We start from the raw sequence: 18,754 nt of genomic DNA on the forward strand, positions 1-18,754 counted from the left end.
AAAAGGTAAAATAGCCATGAAGGTTATTTTTGTGTTATGGTACAACTTTTATGTTATGATGGCATTTTATATATATGTATTTTTTATTTTTTTTGTGCTTTAAGTGAAAGTTTACAAATCAAGTCAGTCTCTCATACAAAAATTTATATACGCTTTGCTATATACTCCTAATTGCTCTCCCCCTAATGAGACAGCACACTCCTTCCCTCCACTTTCTTTTTTCGTGTCCATTCAGCCAGCTTCTGTCCCCTCTGCCCTCTCATCTCCTCTTCAGACAGGAGATGCCAACATAGTCTCATGCGTCTACTTGATCCAAGAAGCTCATTCTTCATCAGTGTCATTTTCTATCCCATTGTCCAGTCCAATCCCTGTCTGAAGAGTTGGCTTTGGAAATGGTTCCTTTCTTGGGCTAACAGAAGGTCTGGGGACCATGACCACCAGGGTGCTTCTAGTCTCAGTCAGACCATTAAGTCTGGTCTTTTTACGAGAATTTGGGGTCTGCATCCCACTGCTCTCCTGCTCCCTCAGGGGTTCTCTATTGTGTTGCCTGTCAAGGAAGTCATCAGTTGTAGCCAGGCACCATCTAGTTCTTCCGGTCTCAGGCTGATGTAGACTCTGGTTTATGTGGCTCTTTCTATCTCTTAGGCTCATAATTACCTTGTGTCTTTGGTGTTCTTCACTCTCCTTTGGTCCAGGTGGGTTGAGACCAATTGATGCATCTGAGGTAGCTGCTTGCTAGTGTTTAAGACCCCAGATCCCACTCTCCAAAGTGGGATACAGAATGTTCTCTTAATAGATTTTATTATGGCATTTTATATTTTGAGAAAGATTTTAATTATCTTCAGTGGTGAAAAAGCATTTCTGTCAATTAAAATTTTTGTCTTTGTTGGTCGTGGATTTAAAATTCATTTCTTTAACCAAGACTCATGGACTTGGGTACTGTTTCCTAAATGCTTACTTTCTTTTTGCTGGATATGGAGAGATTTTAAAATAAATATAAGATCAATCAAAAAGTGAGCAAAAGGCCTGAAGATATACAAAGGGCCAATAAGCACATGAACTAATGTTGAACATCATTAGTCATTAAAAAAAAAAAAAAAAAAAAAAACCTGTTGCTGTTGAGTCAATTCCGACTCATAGCAACCCTACAGGACAGAGTAGAACTGCCCCGTAGGGGTTCCAAGGAGCTGCTGGTGGATTCAAACTGCTGACCTTTTGGTTAGCAGCCCTAGCTCTTAACCACTGCACCACCAGGGCTAGAGAAATGCAAATCAGAACCACAATGAGATGCCACTTCACACCTACTAGGATGGCTATTATCAGAAAAAAACAAAATAAAGAAAATAAGATGTGGAGAAATTGGAACCCTTACGCTTGGTACGGCTGCTGTGGAAAACCTTTTAGCATTTCCTCAAAAAGTTAAACATAGAGTTACCAGATGATCCAGCAATTCCACTCCTAGGTATATACACAAAAGACTTTAAACAGGAACTCAGATGCTTGTGTACCAGTGTTCATATTATTCCCAATAGTGAAAAGGTAGAAACAACCCAAGTGTCCATCAGCAGATCAATGGATAAATAAAATGTGGAACGTAAGAAAAAAAAGAAAGTTTTTTCTTTTTCTTTTTTTGTACATACATACACTGAAATATTTCTCAGCCATAAAGGGAAACAAAGTCCTGATACATGCTATGAGTGAACCTTGAAAACATTATGCTATGTGAAATAAGTCAGAGTCAAAAGGACAAAGACTTTATGATCCCACTTATATGAAATATCTTGACTAGGCAAATGCATAGAGATAAAAGTTTATTAGTAGTTACTGTGGGAAAGTGGGAGGGGGAAATGAGTGGGGAGTTAATGCTTAAGGGGTTCTGAGTTTCTGTGAAGGGTGATGAAAAAAATTTGGAAATAAGTAGTGGTGATAGTTGCACAATGTGTTACAATGTAATTAATGTCACTGAATTGTACACATAAAAATGATTAAAATGGCAAATGTTTTGTTACATATATTTTACAACAATAAAAAATTTTGTAATAAATAAATATGAGATGGTCTTAAGCATTTTATGACAGCAATTAGTATGTCATTGGTGAAGAGTAAAATGACCATTTTTGTGCTTTATTTAAACATTTAATTCATGTCTTTGTTTTCTTTCACTGTGTCTAAAGTATCAATATTTATATAATAGTTATTTACTCTGTTTTCTCATACACATATGCATATGCATATTTTATCCACATCACCTATTATTACTGAAATTATCAGTCATGAGATTTTCAGAAAGAAAAGCAATGTGTTGTTTTCTGCTCAGCAGGATTTCTCCATAAAAATATATTTCAGGTTAACTAATAAAGAGACTGGATTTCTCCTCATTTTATTTTCTATGACAGTGATAGCTGCTTGGCTATAGTGAATAATACTAAAATTATATTTTTCAGATAGCATATATTCTACATAATGCTAATGACAAATCGCTCATATTAATTGATGAACTTGGTAGAGGTACTAATACAGAAGAAGGAATTGGAATTTGTTATGCTGTTTGTGAATATCTGCTGAGCTTGAAGGTATTCTTTCTTGTTTAAACATATTAATTTTAAGTCATTTTTGATACAGTCTTTATATATTTAACATATTGGATTTAATGGGTACTCTTTCAATGATTTTAGGTAGTAAAAACATATAATATCTTTTGTATTTTTGTTACTTCGTTTTTGATAGACATAGAAATGATTAGTATCGTAGTCATGAGGTAGGTAAGGAAAGGAAGAAATCAAGAATTATAAATAATTGAAAAACTGGTCACTTGACTTTAGTTTAATCAGTTAAATAGTAAACTATGAAGGCATTTCAATAATAGTCTCCATGTGTAATAACATTGACAATGATGTCATAACATGAAATAAAGCACTAGGCATCATTTTCCCTAAAATGACGTAAAATTTCATTCTTTTAAAGAAAAAGATTTTTCACAAATTATACTTTCCTCTAAAACAATGATTTTTGTTCTTTTAAGATAATTTGTGAAATATATTTTTATCTGTTTATCTGTTCTTATCACTCAAAATATTTACCGATATGAACAAAACCTTAAATAAAAATATTTTTCATATTTACAGAACCTTAAAGTGTCCCTAACATGAAGTTCTTTATCTTAAATGGGAGTACATAATGATTTATTATATGAATAAGAAAAATCTTTTTTTTTAATTTTTTTATTAAGCTTCAAGTGAACGTTTACAAATCCAATCAGTCTGTCACATATAAGTTTACATACATCTTACTCCGTACTCCCACTTGCTCTCCCCCTCTTGAGTCAGCCCTTTCAGTCTCTCCTTTCGTGAGAATTTTGCCCGCTTCCCTCTCTCTCTATCCTCCCATCCCCCCTCCAGACAAGAGTTGCCAACACAATCTCAAGTGTCCACCTGATATAATTACCTCACTCTTCATCAGCATCTCTTTCCCACCCGCTGACCAGTCCCTTTCATGTCTGATGAGTTGTCTTCGGGGATGGTTCCTGTCCTGTGCCAACAGAAGGTCTGGGACCATGGCCGCCGGGATTCCTCTAGTCTCAGTCAGACCATTAAGTTTGGTCTTTTTATGAGAATTTGGGGTCTGCATCCCACTGATCTCCTGCTCCCTCAGGGGTCCTCTGCTGTGCTCCCTGTCAGGACAGTCATCGATTGTGGCCGGGCACCAACTAGTTCTTCTGGTCTCAGGGTGATGTAGGTCTCTGGTTCTTGTGGCCCTTTCTGTCTCTTGGGCTCTTAGTTGTCGTGTGGCCTTGGTGTTCTTCATTTTCCTTTGCTCCAGGTGGGTTGAGACCAATTGCTGCATCTTAGATGGCCGCTTGTTAGCATTTAAGACCCCAGACGCCACATTTCAAAGTGGGATGCAGAATGATTTCATAATAGAATTATTTTGCCAATTGACTTAGAAGTCCCCGCAAACCATGTTCCCCAGACCCCCGCCCCTGCTCCGCTGACCTTTGAAGCATTCATTTTATCCCGGAAACTTCTTTGCTTTTGGTCCAGTCCAATTGAGCTGACCTTCCATGTATTGAGTGTTGTCTTTCCCTTCACCTAAAGCAGTTCTTATCTACTGATTATTCAATAAAAAACCCTCTCCCACCCTCCCTCCCTCCCCCCCTCGTAACCACAAAAGTATGTGTTCCTCTCAGGTTTACTATTTCTCAAGATCTTATAACAGTGGTCTTACACAATATTTGTCCTTTTGCCTCTGACTCATTTCACTCAGCATAATGCCTTCCAGGTTCCTCCATGTTATGAAATGTTTCACAGATTCATCACTGTTCTTTATCGATGCATAGTATTCCATTGTGTGAATATACCACAATTTATTTACCCATTCATCTGTTGATGGACACCTTGGTTGCTTCCAACTTTTTGCTATTGTAAACAGAGCTGCAATAAACATGGGTGTGCATATATCTGTTTGTATGAAGACTCTTGTATCTCTAGGGTATATTCCGAGGAGTGGGATTTCTGGGTTGTATGGTAGTTCTATTTCTAACTGTTTAAGATAACGCCAGATAGATTTCCAAAGTGGTTGTACCATTTTACATTCCCACCAGCAGTGTATAAGAGTTCTAATCTCTCCGCAGCCTCTCCAACATTTATTATTTTGTGTTTTTTGGATTAATGACAGACTTGTTGGTGTGAGATGGAATCTCATCGTAGTTTTAATTTGCATTTCTCTAATGGCTAATGATCGAGAGCATTTTCTCATGTATCTGTTGGCTGCCTGAATATCTTCTTTAGTGAAATGTGTGTTCATATCCTTTGCCCACTTTTTGATTGGGTTATTTGTCTTTTTGTGGTTGAGTTTTGACAAAATCATGTAGATTTTAGAGATCAGGCGCTGGTCAGCGATGTCATAGCTGAAAATTCTTTCCCAGTCTGTAGGTGGTCTTTTTACTCTTTCGGTGAAGTCTTTAGATGAGCATAGGTGTTTGATTTTTAGGAGCTCCCAGTTATCGGGTTTCTCTTCATCATTTTTGGTAATGTTTTGTATTCTGTTTATTCCTTGTATTAGGGCTCCTAGGGTTGTCCCTATTTTTTCTTCCATGATCTTTATCGTTTTAGTCTTTATGTTTAGGTCTTTGATCCACTTGGAGTTAGTTTTTGTGCATGGTGTAAGGTTTGGGTCCTGTTTCATTTTTTTGCACATGGATATCCAGTTATGCCAGCACCATTTGTTAAAAAGGCTATCTTTTCCCCAATTAACTGACTCTGGTCCTTTGTCAAATATCAGCTGCTCATACGTGGATGGATCTATATCTGGGTTCTCAATTCTGTTCCATTGGTCTTTGTGCCTGTTGTTGTACCAGTACCAGGCTGTTTTGACTACTGTGGCTGTATAATAGGCTCTGAAATCAGGTAGAGTGAGACCTCCCACTTTCTTCTTCTTTTTCAGTAATGCTTTACTTATCCGAGGCTTCTTTCCCTTCCATATGAAATTGGTGATTTGTTTCTCTATCCCCTTAAAATATGACATTGGAATTTGGATCGGAAGTGCGTTATATGTATAGATGGCTTTTGGTAGAATAGACATTTTTACCATGTTAAGTCTTCCTATCCATGAGCAAGGTATGTTTTTCCACTTAAGTATGTCCTTTTGAATTTCTTGTAGTAGAGCTTTGTAGTTTTCTTTGTATAGGTCTTTTACATCCTTGGTAAGATTTATTCCTAAGTATCTTATCTTCTTGGGGGCTACTGTGAATGGTATTGATTTGGTTATTTCCTCTTCGATGTTCTTTTTGTTGATGTGGAGGAATCCAAGTGATTTTTGTATGTTTATCTTATAACCTGAGACTCTGCCAAACTCTTCTATTAGTTTCAATAGTTTTCTGGAGGATTCCTTAGGGTTTTCTGTGTATATAATCATGTCATCTGCAAATAGTGATAACTTTACTTCCTCCTTGCCAATCCGGATACCTTTTATTTCTTTGTCTAGCCTAATTGCCCTGGCTAGGACTTCCAGCACGATGTTGAATAAGAGTGGTGATAAAGGGCATCCTTGTCTGGTTCCCGTTCTCAAGGGAAATGCTTTCAAGTCCTCTCCATTTAGAGTGATATTGGCTGTTGGCTTTGCATAGATGCCCTTTATTATGTTGAGGAATTTTCCTTCAATTCCTATTTTGGTTAGAGTTTTTATCATAAATGGGTGTTGGACTTTGTCAAATGCCTTTTCTGCATCAATTGATAAGATCATGTGGTTTTTGTCTTTTGTTTTATTTATGTGATGGATTACATTAATGGTTTTTCTGATATTAAACCAGCCTTGCATACCTGGTACAAATCCCACTTGATCAGGGTGAATTATTTTTTAGATGTGTTGTTGGATTCTATTGGCTAGAATTTTGTTGAGGATTTTTGTATCTATGTTCATGAGGGATATAGGTCTATAATTTTCTTTTTTTGTAATGTCTTTACCTGGTTTTGGTATCAGGGAGATGGTAGCTTCGTAGAATGAGTTGGGTAGTATTCCGTCATTTTCTATGCTTTGGAATACCTTCAGAAGTAGTGGTGTTAACTCTTCTCTGAAAGTTTGGTAGAACTCTGCGGTGAAGCCGTCCGGGCCAGGGCTTTTTTTTGTTGGGAGTTTTTTGATTACCATTTCAATCTCTTTTTTTGTTATGGGTCTATTTAGTTGTTCTACTTCTGAATGTGTTAGTTTAGGTAGGTAGTGTTTTTCCAGGAATTCATCCATTTCTTCTAGGTTTTCAAATTTGTTAGCGTACAATTTTTCATAATAATCTGAAATGATTCTTTTAATTTCATTTGGTTCTGTTGTGATGTGGTCCTTCTCGTTTCTTATTCGGGTTATTTGTCTCCTTTCCTGTATTTCTTTAGTCAGTCTAGCCAATGGTTTATCAATTTTGCTAATTTTTTCGAAGAACCAGCTTTTGGCTTTGTTAATTCTTTCAATTGTTTTTCTGTTTTCTAATTCATTTAGTTCAGCTCTAATTTTTATTATGTGTTTTCTTCTGGTGCCTGATGGATTCTTTTGTTGCTCAGTTTCTATTTGTTCAAGTTGTCGGGACAGTTCTCTGATTTTGGCTCTTTCTTCTTTTTGTATGTGTGCATTTATCGATATAAATTGGCCTCTGAGCACTGCTTTTGCTGTGTCCCAGAGGTTTTGATAGGAAGTATTTTCATTTTCGTTGCTTTCTATGAATTTCCTTATTCCCTCTTTGATGTCTTCTATAACCCAGTCTTTTTTCAGGAGGGTATTGTTCATTTTCCAAGTATTTGATTTCTTTTCCCTAGTTTTTCTGTTATTGATTTCTAGTTTTATTGCCTTGTGGTCTGAGAAGATGCTTTGTAATATTTCAATGTTTTGGACTCTGCAAAGGTTTGTTTTATGACCTAATATGTGGTCTATTCTAGAGAATGTTCCATGTGCGCTAGGAAAAAAAGTATATTTTGCAGCAGTTGGGTGGAGAGTTCTGTATAAGTCAATGAGGTCAAGTTGGTTGATTGTTGTAAGTAGGTCTTCCGTGTCTCTATTGAGCTTCTTACTGGATGTCCTGTCCTTCTCCGAAAGTGGTGTGTTGAAGTCTCCTACTATGTATGTGGAGGTGTCTATCTCACTTTTCAATTCTGTTAAAATTTGATTTATGTATCTTGCAGCCCTGTCATTAGGTGCATAAATATTTAATATGGTTATGTCTTCCTGATCAATTGTCCCTTTTATCATTATATAGTGTCCTTCTTTATCCTTTGTGGCAGATTTAAGTCTAAAGTCTATTTTGTCAGAAATTAATATTGCTACTCCTCTTCTTTTTTGCTTATTGTTTGCTTGATATATTTTTTTCCATCCTTTGAGTTTTAGTTTGTTTGTGTCTCTAAGTCTAAGGTGTGTCTCTTGTAGGCAGCATATAGATGGATCGTATTTCTTTATCCAGTCTGTGACTCTCTGTCTCTTTATTGGTGCGTTTAGTCCATTTACATTCAGCGTAATTATAGATAAATAAGTTTTTAGTGCTGTCATTTTGATGCCTTTTTATGTGTGTTGTTGACAATTTCATTTTTCCACATACTTTTTTGTGCTGAGGCGTTTTTCTTAGTAAATTGTGAGATCCTCATTTTCGTAGTGTTTGACTTTATGTTAGTTGAGTCGTTACGTTTTTCTTGGCTTTTATCTTCAGTTATAGAGTTGTTATACCTTTTTGTGGTTACCTTATTATTTACCCCTATTTTTCTAAGTAAAAACCTAACATATTGTTCTATATCGCCTTGTATCACTCTCCATATGGCAGTTCAATGCCTCCTGTATTTAGTCCCTCTTTTTGATTATTGTGATCTTTTACCTATTGACTTCCGTGATTCCCTGTTATGTGTATTTTTTTTTAATTAATCTTAATTTGTTTGTTTTTGTGATTTCCCTATTTGAGTTGATATGAGGACGTTCTGTTTTGTGTCCTTGTGTTGTGCTGATATCTGATATTATTGGTTTTCTGACCAAACAATATCCTTTAGTATTTCTTGTAGCTTTGGTTTGGTTTTTGTAAATTCTCTAAACTTGTGTTTATCTGTAAATATCTTAATTTCGCCTTCATATTTCAGAGAGTTTTGCTGGATATATGATCCTTGGCTGGCAGTTTTTCTCCTTCAGTGTTCTGTATATGTCGTCCCATTCCCTTCTTGCCTGCATGGTTTCTGCTGAGTAGTCTGAACTTATTCTTATTGATTCTCCCTTGAAGGAAACCTTTCTTTTCTCCCTGGCTGCTTTTAAAATTTTCTGTTTATCTTTGGTTTTGGCGAGTTTGATGATAATATGTCTTGGTGTTTTTCTTTTTGGATCAATCTTAAATGGGGTTCGATGAGCATCTTGGATAGATATCCTTTCGTCTTTCATGATGTCAGGGAAGTTTTGTGTCAGGAGTTCTTCAACTATTTTCTCTGTGTTTTCTGTCCCCCCTCCCTGTTCTGGGACTCCAATCACCCGCAGGTTATCCTTCTTGATAGAGTCCCACGTGATTCTTAGGGTTTCTGCATTTTTTTTAATTTTTTTATCTGTTTTTTTTTCAGCTATGTTGGTGTTGATTCCCTGGTCCTCCAGATGTCCCAGTCTGCATTCTAATTGCTCGAGTCTGCTCCTCTGACTTCCTATTGCGTTGTCTAATTCTGTAATTTTATTGTTAATCTTTTGGATTTCTACATGCTGTCTCTCTATGGATTCTTGCAACTTATTAACTTTTCCACTATGTTCTTGAATAATCTTTTTGAGTTCTTCAACAGTTTTATCAGTGTGTTCCTTGGCTTTTTCTGCAGTTTGCCTTATTTCATCTGTGATGTCTTGAAGCATTCTGTAAATTAGTTTTTTATATTCTGTATCTGATAATTCCAGGATTGTATCTTCGTTCGGGAAGGATTTTGATTCTTTTGTTTGGGGGGTTGGAGAAGCTGTCATGGTCTGCTTCTTTAAGTGGTTTGACATGGATTGCTGTCTCCGAGCCATCACTGGGAAACTAGTTTTTCCAGAAAATCCGCTAAAAAAAAAATGCAGTCAGATCCCTATCAGAGTTCTCCCTCTGGCTTAGGCTATTCGGATGTTAATGAAGCCGCCTGGGGAGGGTGGGGGAGGGAACAGAGAGATAGGAGAGTATCACCTCAGAATATAGCCAGAGTTGCTTGTCTTGCTTGGAATGACTATTATATCTGAGATTCCCGCGGGGCGCGTCGCCTATGTATGCTGGCTGTGTGGAGATTGCCCCCGGGGGGTCTGGCCCGCTAGAGTCACGGTCAGATCCTCCGCTTCCAGCCCCACGCTCAGGGACAAGGCTCCCCTGCTGGGATGGTGCACTCTCGACTCCAAAATCAGTCACTGCCTCCCGGGGACTTCTCGTCCTGCCAGCCGCGTCGCCGTGCCGCCTCCGCGAATTGGCTGGGCCCCCTCCCGGGGTTAGTTCAGGTGAATGGAGGAGCTCCCCGTGCTCTTGCCGTGACCGAGTGTCCCGGCTGGGACGCTGCTCTCCCCGCTCCAATACCAGTCGCTGCCTCCCAGGGACTTCTACTGGCTGCGTCCCACGCCACCCGAGTGAACCGGCTGGGCCCCCTCCCGGGGTTAGTTCAGGGGGGTGGCGCAGCTCTCTGTGCTTGTGCAGTACCTGACTGGTACGCTGGCTCCAGGCTCTGAAAACAATCGCTGCTTCCCCATATTAGTTCGTTCTCCGTCTCTAAATCTGTGTTTGTTGTTCAGGGTTCGTAGATTGTTATGTATGTGATCGATTCACTTGTTTTTCCGTGTCTTTGTTGCAAGAGGGATCTGAGGTAGCGTCTGCCTAGTCCGCCATCTTGGCCCCGCCAAGAAAAATCTTTTTTATGCTTACAGAAATTTTTGTGATGAATCAAAAGTAATGTTATAGGTAACTAACAGTAAAAAAAAAAAGTAATTCTGAATCTGCGTGGGTCAGTCAGAATGTCTCATATCAATATGATGCATTTATTACTTGTTAAAGATAAAAGCTTATTAGAATCTGTTTCTGAGGTGTTCGGTAATAGCAAAGAATAATGCTTTCAGTAATATTTTTGAACATTCTTTTCTGGTATAAAATAATTTAATGAAAATATAATTATTGCCACTTCCTTTTAAGGAACTTAATTATTTTTCTAACAGCACAATTCTAAACTAAAGAAAACAAAACCCGCTGCCGTTGAGTCGAATACGACTCATAGTGACCCTATAGGTCAGAGAAGAACTGCCCCATAGAGTTTCCAAGGAGCACCTGGGAGATTTGAACTGCCGACCTCTTGGTTAGCAGCTGTAGCACTTAACCACTACGCCACCAGGTTTTCCAGCACAATTCTAGCGCGCTGAGTAATTACTTGTTAGATTGAATTGAGCTGAAAAGAGTTTACAAATTGAACACGGTCCTTGGTTTATAAATAGTTTGTTGGATTTCTGAATATTTTCCTGTGGCTTTATAAATTTGGTTTATTTTTACACCCCTTTTGATCTGGTGAGTAGGGAATTGAGATTTTTCATTTTTTCTGTTTTATACATATAGCTCTTGCTTCCCTCTCCGCACACCTTTCATAGTTGATAGCCATCTTGCCAGTCAAATTTTTACTTTTTAATGTCTTAGTATTTTAATTTTCCACTGATCACCTATTTAGTTTCTCACTGATAATGTCTTAAAACATAACCAGTTATTCAAACCTCTGTCTGCTTTAGTAACATCTGGGTTGGAAACCATGTGTTAAACATAAATCACTTGGAACACCTGCATCAAAATCACCTGAAGTTCTTATGGAAAATGCAGATTTCTGGGACCCCACATTAGAATTACCTATTGAGAATTTTGGAGGATAAGGACCAAGAATTTTCATTTTTAACATACTCCCCAGGGGATTTCTGAAATTTGAGCCATTGTTCTAAGCGGTGTTCTTAATCTTTTTTCCCCCACAAAGACCTAACCCAAACAAAATGCAAACCTAAAAACTAAAAAAAAAAAACAAAAATTTTTTTTTTCTAAATACCTTTGCAATTTGGAATATCTAAAAACAATCCATTTGCTCCACTTGCCAGAAACTTATAAGGAGGGAACAACAACAACAACAGAAGTCCATTGTCATTGAGTCGATTCCAGCTCATAGCGACCTTATAGGACACAGTAGAGCTGTCCCTTAGGATTTCCAAGGAATGGCTGGTGGATTGAAACCGCTGACCCTTTGGTTAGCAATTTTTAAAATAAGAGAAGCAATTTTTAAAATAAGCTTTTAAAAACTTGAAAGAAATGTTATGGTTTTGTTTTTGGGTTACTTTTCTAATAAATGATTGCCTCAGTAAATAGCTTTATTTCTGGTAAGCTTCATCTTTTTAATATCTTGATACATTTATATCTTCAGATGTACTTCTTAGGATTGTATTTTTAGATTCATTATCTTTCCAGTAATGTAGCATACGTATGTCTATCAAAACATAATTAACATTTTCCTAGTTTGAATGTAAATTTTTGAAACACTTTAAAATAAATCGACCATTTTAGCCTCCAAATTATTGGTTATAGTCCTGCATCTCTGCCAAGCTACTTGGAAAATTAAACCAAAATGTTACGTTTAAATAGTTAAAATAGAATTTTCTAGTTCATTTGTAAAGTACTGATATTCACTGTATATTACATATTCTAGGCATTCACACTGTTTGCTACACATTTCCTGGAACTGTGCCATATAGATGTCCTGTATCCTAACGTGGAAAACATGCATTTTGAAGTTCAACATGTAAAGAACCCATCAAGAAATAAAGAAGCAATCTTGTATACCTACAAACTTTCTAAGGGACTCACTGAGGAAAAAAATTATGGTATTGTATATAGAAATTATATTTATACTTTCAGATGCTACATTTTCTCCTAAGACAAGCTTTCTTTTCCTTTTTACTTAGCTGTCTGTCTAAGCAATTTTCCTTCTCGTTCTTTGGGGTGCTTATTTGCTCCAAGACTGTATTTTCTATGATATTTCAAACTCATATTTTATATGTATTAAGCTTAATTTTAAATTGCTATGAACCAGTAACTATGTAGAATTATAATGACACTTAAAAGCCCTAGAAAGTATTAGTTTTTATCCTTAGAAAAATACAATTTAGTTTATATTTGCAAGTTATATATTAAGTTAAAGATTATATGTTTCCTACATACTCCTAACAAAGTTCTTTCTCGGTTCTCTTCAGGTTCAGTATACTTGGTAATTAAATTTAAAATCTTAAAGGGATTGTATTACTAAACCATACAGTGTTCGTAAACGCGATTAGATACTTTCTACCTAAATCATTATATGACGTATGTAAAATCTCATGGATTCAGAGGATTTCCAATTGATCTGTTCATCTAAAGTTCCAATAATTATTTTATCTATGGATATGATCCTTGTGAGAAAAAAAGAAAAGCATCTTTGTTTTGCTATTTGAAATGGAGAATCAACTGCTTATTTCACCAGATGTTTAATCTTTATAAGCCTCAATTTCATTGTCTATGAAATGGGGAAAATTTTCCATATATGTGGGGTTGTGAAGATTAAATGAATTATCAAATATGAAAGGCCTACCATAAAACCAATCCTGTTCCTGTTGAGTCTATTCTGACTCATAATGACCTTATAAGTGTTACCGTTGCTTTTATTGTCTCTAAAGCAGTAAGTACAATAAACTGTTGGCACACAGTAGAAAGTTTATATGTTGTTTATCCAATATAAAGCTTTGAAGACATGAGAATAATGGTTGGTTTTTGAATTTACATGACGAGTAGTCACCTACCACTACATCTTCTGAGAAATCCCTCTGTAATTGATCTGCTGGTTAGACAAATGTCCAGCTGTAGGATAATCTCTATGACTAAACATTCTTCTCCCCTGCAAAATCCATATCCTTTGACATTCTGTCAACTGTATTTGTAGTCAAATTTTCAATGTTATTACTTTCTAATTGCCTCTTTTCCTTTCCTGTCCTTTCCCTTCTTTTTCCTGTCATGTTTCCCTGCTACGTCAGAGGTGGTTAATTCATGTTCTGATTTGCCTTAAATGTCTTGGACAAATTATTAAATCTAGTAATTGGTAACTTATCACACAAAGCTTTGAGAAATTTAATTTTGAGAATAGTCGAATAATTCAGAAATGCTTATAGAAGGGAAGTTTAAACCTGTAAAGAAAATATTAACACTACTTAAACATAATACCAGCAATGTCTATATCAAAGCCCTATTTATTTTTATTTTTTAAAATAATTTTTAGGATTAAAAGCTGCAGAGGCGTCATCACTCCCACCATCAATTGTCTTGGATGCCAAAGAAATCACGACTCAAATTACCCGACAAATTTTGGTAAGAAACTCTAGTAATAAGATTTTTTTTTTTCAAGCAAGACTGCAAACAAGAAACCTGTGCACCAGTGTTGATTGCAGTTCTATTCACTGTATGTAAATGGTGGAACAACCCAAGTGTCCATCATCAGATGAATGAATAAGCAAAATGTGGTTTATACATTCCGTAGAATGTTACTCAGCCATGCTATAACATAGATGAACCTTGAAAACATTATGCTGAGTGAAATACGTCAATCGCAAAAGGACAAGTATTGTATGGTTCCACTTGTATAAAATAGGCAAAAGTATAGACACCAAAGCTTATTGGTGGTTACCGGGGGTGGGAGAAAAGGGGAAAAGGGTAATCATTGCTTTGGAGGCGCTGAGTTTCTGTTAATGATGATAGAATAATTTGGAAAAGGATAGTGGTGATCATCACAATATGACGAACATAACCAGTATCATGGAATTGCACATGTAAAAATAGTTAAAGTGGTAAAATTTTTGTTATATATTTCTACAATAAAAAATTTAAATAATTACTTTGTTTTTCAAATTAAAGAAAATATTTTTAGCTTATATCTTTTTTATTTTTAGTTTTTTATTTTATCTCTAGTTTGTCTCTTTATTATGGTTTTTGATCTAAATATATAATAATTAATAATTAAAATAAATAAAATTTTAAAAATCTGATTCCTAAATAAAAAAAATCCTCTTTACTTCTTAAAACTCTTTTGGTCTGATCTATTAATTATAACCTTTCCCAGCAAATCAGCTAATAAGATAGGAGTCAAAAGTTAAACAGTTCAGTTCCTACTGTACTTATGGCTACACTAACTTTATGATGAAAAAATAAATCTATATAAGTTATGTATGCATTTAAAAATAAAAATCACCATGCACAAGGTTTGTAAAACCTTTTAAAGTAGTTTTCAGAGCTCTTCTATCTATTATCATATGTAAGCCTCATAACTTCATAGTTAGATCTATCTAATAAAAGATAACTAATAAAGGTGTTTTTACTCTCATTTTAACGCCTGAGGTTCACAAAGGTTAAGTGATTTGCTAATGAGCAGTAGATCCAACACTGAACTCACATCCGTTGACTTTAAATTTGAAAATCTTTTTTTTTTTTCAAACATCAGTTTGCTTTAAAATGCTTTAAGAATCTACTGTATTAAGAAAACTGAGCGAAATTTCCTTCGGTAATAATATTTTCCTGTTTTTCACTCTGTTTTTTTAACTTACCTTCAATTTTTATTGCATCTCTTCTATCCTTTGAGCCCCCAGACTGACTTTGTGACTTTCGTTGTTGTTGTTAGGTGCCCTGGAGTCTGTTCTGACTCATAGTGACCCTGAGTGCACAAAATGAAACACTGCCCAGTCCTGCACCATCCTCATAATTGTTACTATGTTTGAGCCCATTTTTGCAGCCATGTGTCAGTCCATCTTGTTGAAGGTCTTCCTCTTTTTTGCTGACCCATCTCTTGTCAGCAATTTTGGAAATGAGCTAGTTCCAAAGAAACTGTCACTACTTAGTTTTTCAAACATCATTTTGTCAAATTCCAGTTATGGGCAACTTTTCCACTAGCCTTGTAGGCTTTGCCTTTGCTAATGACATTTGAAAAATACAAAAGATGGGCTAATTTTATCCACTGCGTAGTCATATATTCTAACTTTAGTTGAATATATTAATGGATAGTTTTTTTTTTTTTTCCTTCTCTTATTGGCTTCTATAAGGAGCCCTGGTGGCACAGTGGTTAAATGCTCAGCTGCTAACTGAAAGGTTAATGGTTCAAACCCACCAGCCACTTCATGGGGGAAAGATGTGACAGTCTGCTTCCATAACGATTGCAGGCTTGGAAACCCTGTGGGGGCAGTTCTACTCTCTCCTGTAGGGTCACTGTGAGTCAGAATTCACTCGAAGGTAACGAATTTGGTTTTTAAAAATTTTTAATTGACTTCTCTTGTTTTTGGAAACCCTGGTGGTGTAGTGGTTCCCCCCACCCCATAGTTTTTACGGTAACTCTTTCAAAGCATTTCCACTCTTATTGAGCCCTCAATCTTCTCACTCTCTACAGATAATTCACCTCCTATACTTTTTTTAAAAAATTCTGCCTGGGAGATTTGCCTCTTCTCTCCCATTTGTTTATTAACTTGGTCATTTATTTATATCAGTATGGACTCATGGATATTTTATACTTTGAGTTATAATACAATACTTTTTTTTTTCTTGAACTCTTCTGGCTTTGGGGCTACTTCAGTTGGTTCCTGTTTCCATTTCACATACCCCAACTTTTTTTTACCCCCTACTTAAAAAAAAAATTTTTTTTCAGTATGCTTCTACCTTTTTTGATATTAAAATATTTTATGAAACGTTGTTGAAGTTAAGTAGTTGGGCTTTCTTTTAATGTGTTAGGCAAAATAAAAAGTTTGCAATACTATTCTGGGCCCCCAAATTTGTTAAAAGCCCAAGGTCAGAATTGACCTCAAGTTCCTCTTTCCTTCAAATACCACACAGACCTGACAGACCCACCAGGTGCAGGCCGCCTCCTACACTTTGTGAGAAACTTGAGTTCATCTGGAGGAGTCCTTCAACCTTCTCTCTTTCAGAATTCTATTTTGGAGTCTCTATTTTTCACCCATTTCTTTTCCCTCTTTTCTTGGAGGAAGAGATTGCCTTTCAGTCTTGCTAAGGCTACCTTTTCCACCTTCATTCTATTACCATTAAGATATTAAGGCACTACTTTTCTTCTCTTTTGCTTAGTGTTTTCTTCACTGGCTTTTCTTTTTTCTATGAATATGCTAATATTTTTTCTAAACTTTGAAAACACTACTTTTCAAACAATTATCAATTTCTCTGTCTTTTTACTGCCAATTTCTCAAGAATAACCTATATTTGCCGCTCCTATTTCCCACTTGTAAACTAGATCTTGGTGCCATTATTCCACTGAAACTTTCTTCTTGAAAATACCAACTAATCATAAAATCTTATGGTCTTTATTTTACTTCTCATCTTCCCTGATCCCTCTGTGGCATTTGACACTGTACTTCTTTCCTTTTTTTTAATTCTGTCGTATCTTAGCTACTGTGGCATTTTTTTTCCTCAATGTTTTCGTTCTCCTGGCTTTTTGATTAGTCCTCTCCTTTCTTCACCAATGTTTTTTTCTTATCCCGCTTACTAAATGAAAGTTTTCTTAAGATTCTGCCCATGTTCCTTATTTTTCAATCTGTACTCTTGGCTCTCTCATCCTTTCACACATTGTCCGTTATCATCATGCTAGACTCTGAATCTGTGTATTTTCCTCCATATTTCCTCTTGATCTCTTAACCTATGTTTTCACTGTTCATATGTTTATCTATATATAGGGCCATAATTAAATTCGTCATCTTCTAAAATATCTCATCTCTTCACTTTCAAGTCTCTCAGTCGCCCATCAGAGTCATCTGTGAATTCTTCCTCTTAACCACTTCTTATGAGGGCTGTGCAGGAGGTTCTCTCTCTTTTCCAATCCATTCTGCGCACTGCAAGTAGATTGTCACCTAATGCATAGCTCTTATGTTTTCCCGCTCAGAAACTTTCAGTCGTTTCTTACCAAATAAAAGTGTAACTCCTTAGCTTAGTGTTAAAAATCCTCTCTGATTATTACTCAAACTACATAGTCTAAGGATTACTTCCATTAGAATCACCTGGGATCCTGGGTCTCACCCCAGATTTTCAAGGGTCTCTTGTGGCTCAGAAATATTAATATTTAATGAGTCTTCAGATAATTCTTATATACACTAAAGTTTGCTAACTATTGCTTTGTGATTTCCATTTTTTACTATCTCAACCTTACATTACATTACTCAATTTCATATAACCTACATTTCTGCCACACTAACTTACTTAATATTTCATCATTATGACCAGACTGTGTACCATGTTTTCTAATGTGCCTGCTGAAGCTGTTGCTTCCATCCAAAATGCCCTCCCCTTTGGCTCTTGGGTCAAATCAAGATTCATTTCCAATGTTCCACCTTATTTAAGCCTTTCTTCATGTGAGCTGGAAGTGACCTTCCCTTCCTCTGAATATTTTGTATGAAACTTTTTCATAGTTACCATAATTAATCACTTATAAATATGTCTTTTTCACTGTAAGTCTGTAAGTCCCTTCAGTTCAGGTATCATATCAGTTACACCTTTTCCTATGACCCACAGACACACATACAAGGTATGGGGCCTGGAACATAGATTATAGTGCATACCCAATAACTTTGTTAATTAAATAATAAACTAATTGGTGGTTAATCAGTCAATATATCAAATAGATAGATGGATGAATATATGATGAACCTACTCCACTTCATGGAGTTATACTAATTTTTCCTATAGTGAAAGTAGAAAAATATAGGAATTGCTTTCTATTCAAAAAGAGTTGAAAGAATTGTATTTCTGAGAAACTCACTAAGACTTTCCATAAATTTTTAAGATGAAAAATGCTGTGATTCAGCTAAGGAGCTCAATTAAAGAGGTGAATTCAGAATTTTCCAACTATACTTTCAACCTTGAAGTATTACTGTTCGAGGACTGAATATCTAAAGGCCTTCCAAACTATTAGGAGATTCCCGTTTGAAACATTATTTCTTGGGTATCCTTAAGTATAGCTTGTGAAGAATTAAGATATAATTTCAAATAGCTGAGTTGAAATTGACTTTTTTTTTTCCATTTGTGCTGTTTATTTTTAAAAATTTAATTCACCCCTTGGGTAGTACTATCTTTCTTAGGCTTCCACAGTTTCTGTATATGAACTCTCTTAAAGGAGCAGTTTACTAAAGACCTATTCTGCCTACCCATTTATCTACTGGGGAATTAAAGTAACAGAAAGCAGAGTAGAACTTTTGCATGATACTTAACATTATGTCTACTGCATAGCAATTT

General features: G+C 36.0%; 1 protein-coding gene across 1 annotated transcript in view; it reads left to right on the top strand.

The window, feature by feature from the left end:
• Positions 1 to 18,754, top strand: part of MSH4 (mutS homolog 4) — a 118,859-nt gene that overhangs the window by 99,540 nt on the left and 565 nt on the right. Inside the window, exons 17-19 of the mRNA XM_049875591.1 lie at positions 2,445 to 2,573; positions 12,165 to 12,339; positions 13,764 to 13,852. Coding sequence (XP_049731548.1) covers positions 2,445 to 2,573; positions 12,165 to 12,339; positions 13,764 to 13,852 — 393 coding nt within the window. The remainder of the gene's footprint in view (positions 1 to 2,444; positions 2,574 to 12,164; positions 12,340 to 13,763; positions 13,853 to 18,754) is intronic.

This window comes from Elephas maximus, chromosome 3 (assembly GCF_024166365.1).
Source record: "Elephas maximus indicus isolate mEleMax1 chromosome 3, mEleMax1 primary haplotype, whole genome shotgun sequence".
Lineage (NCBI taxonomy): Eukaryota > Metazoa > Chordata > Mammalia > Proboscidea > Elephantidae > Elephas > Elephas maximus.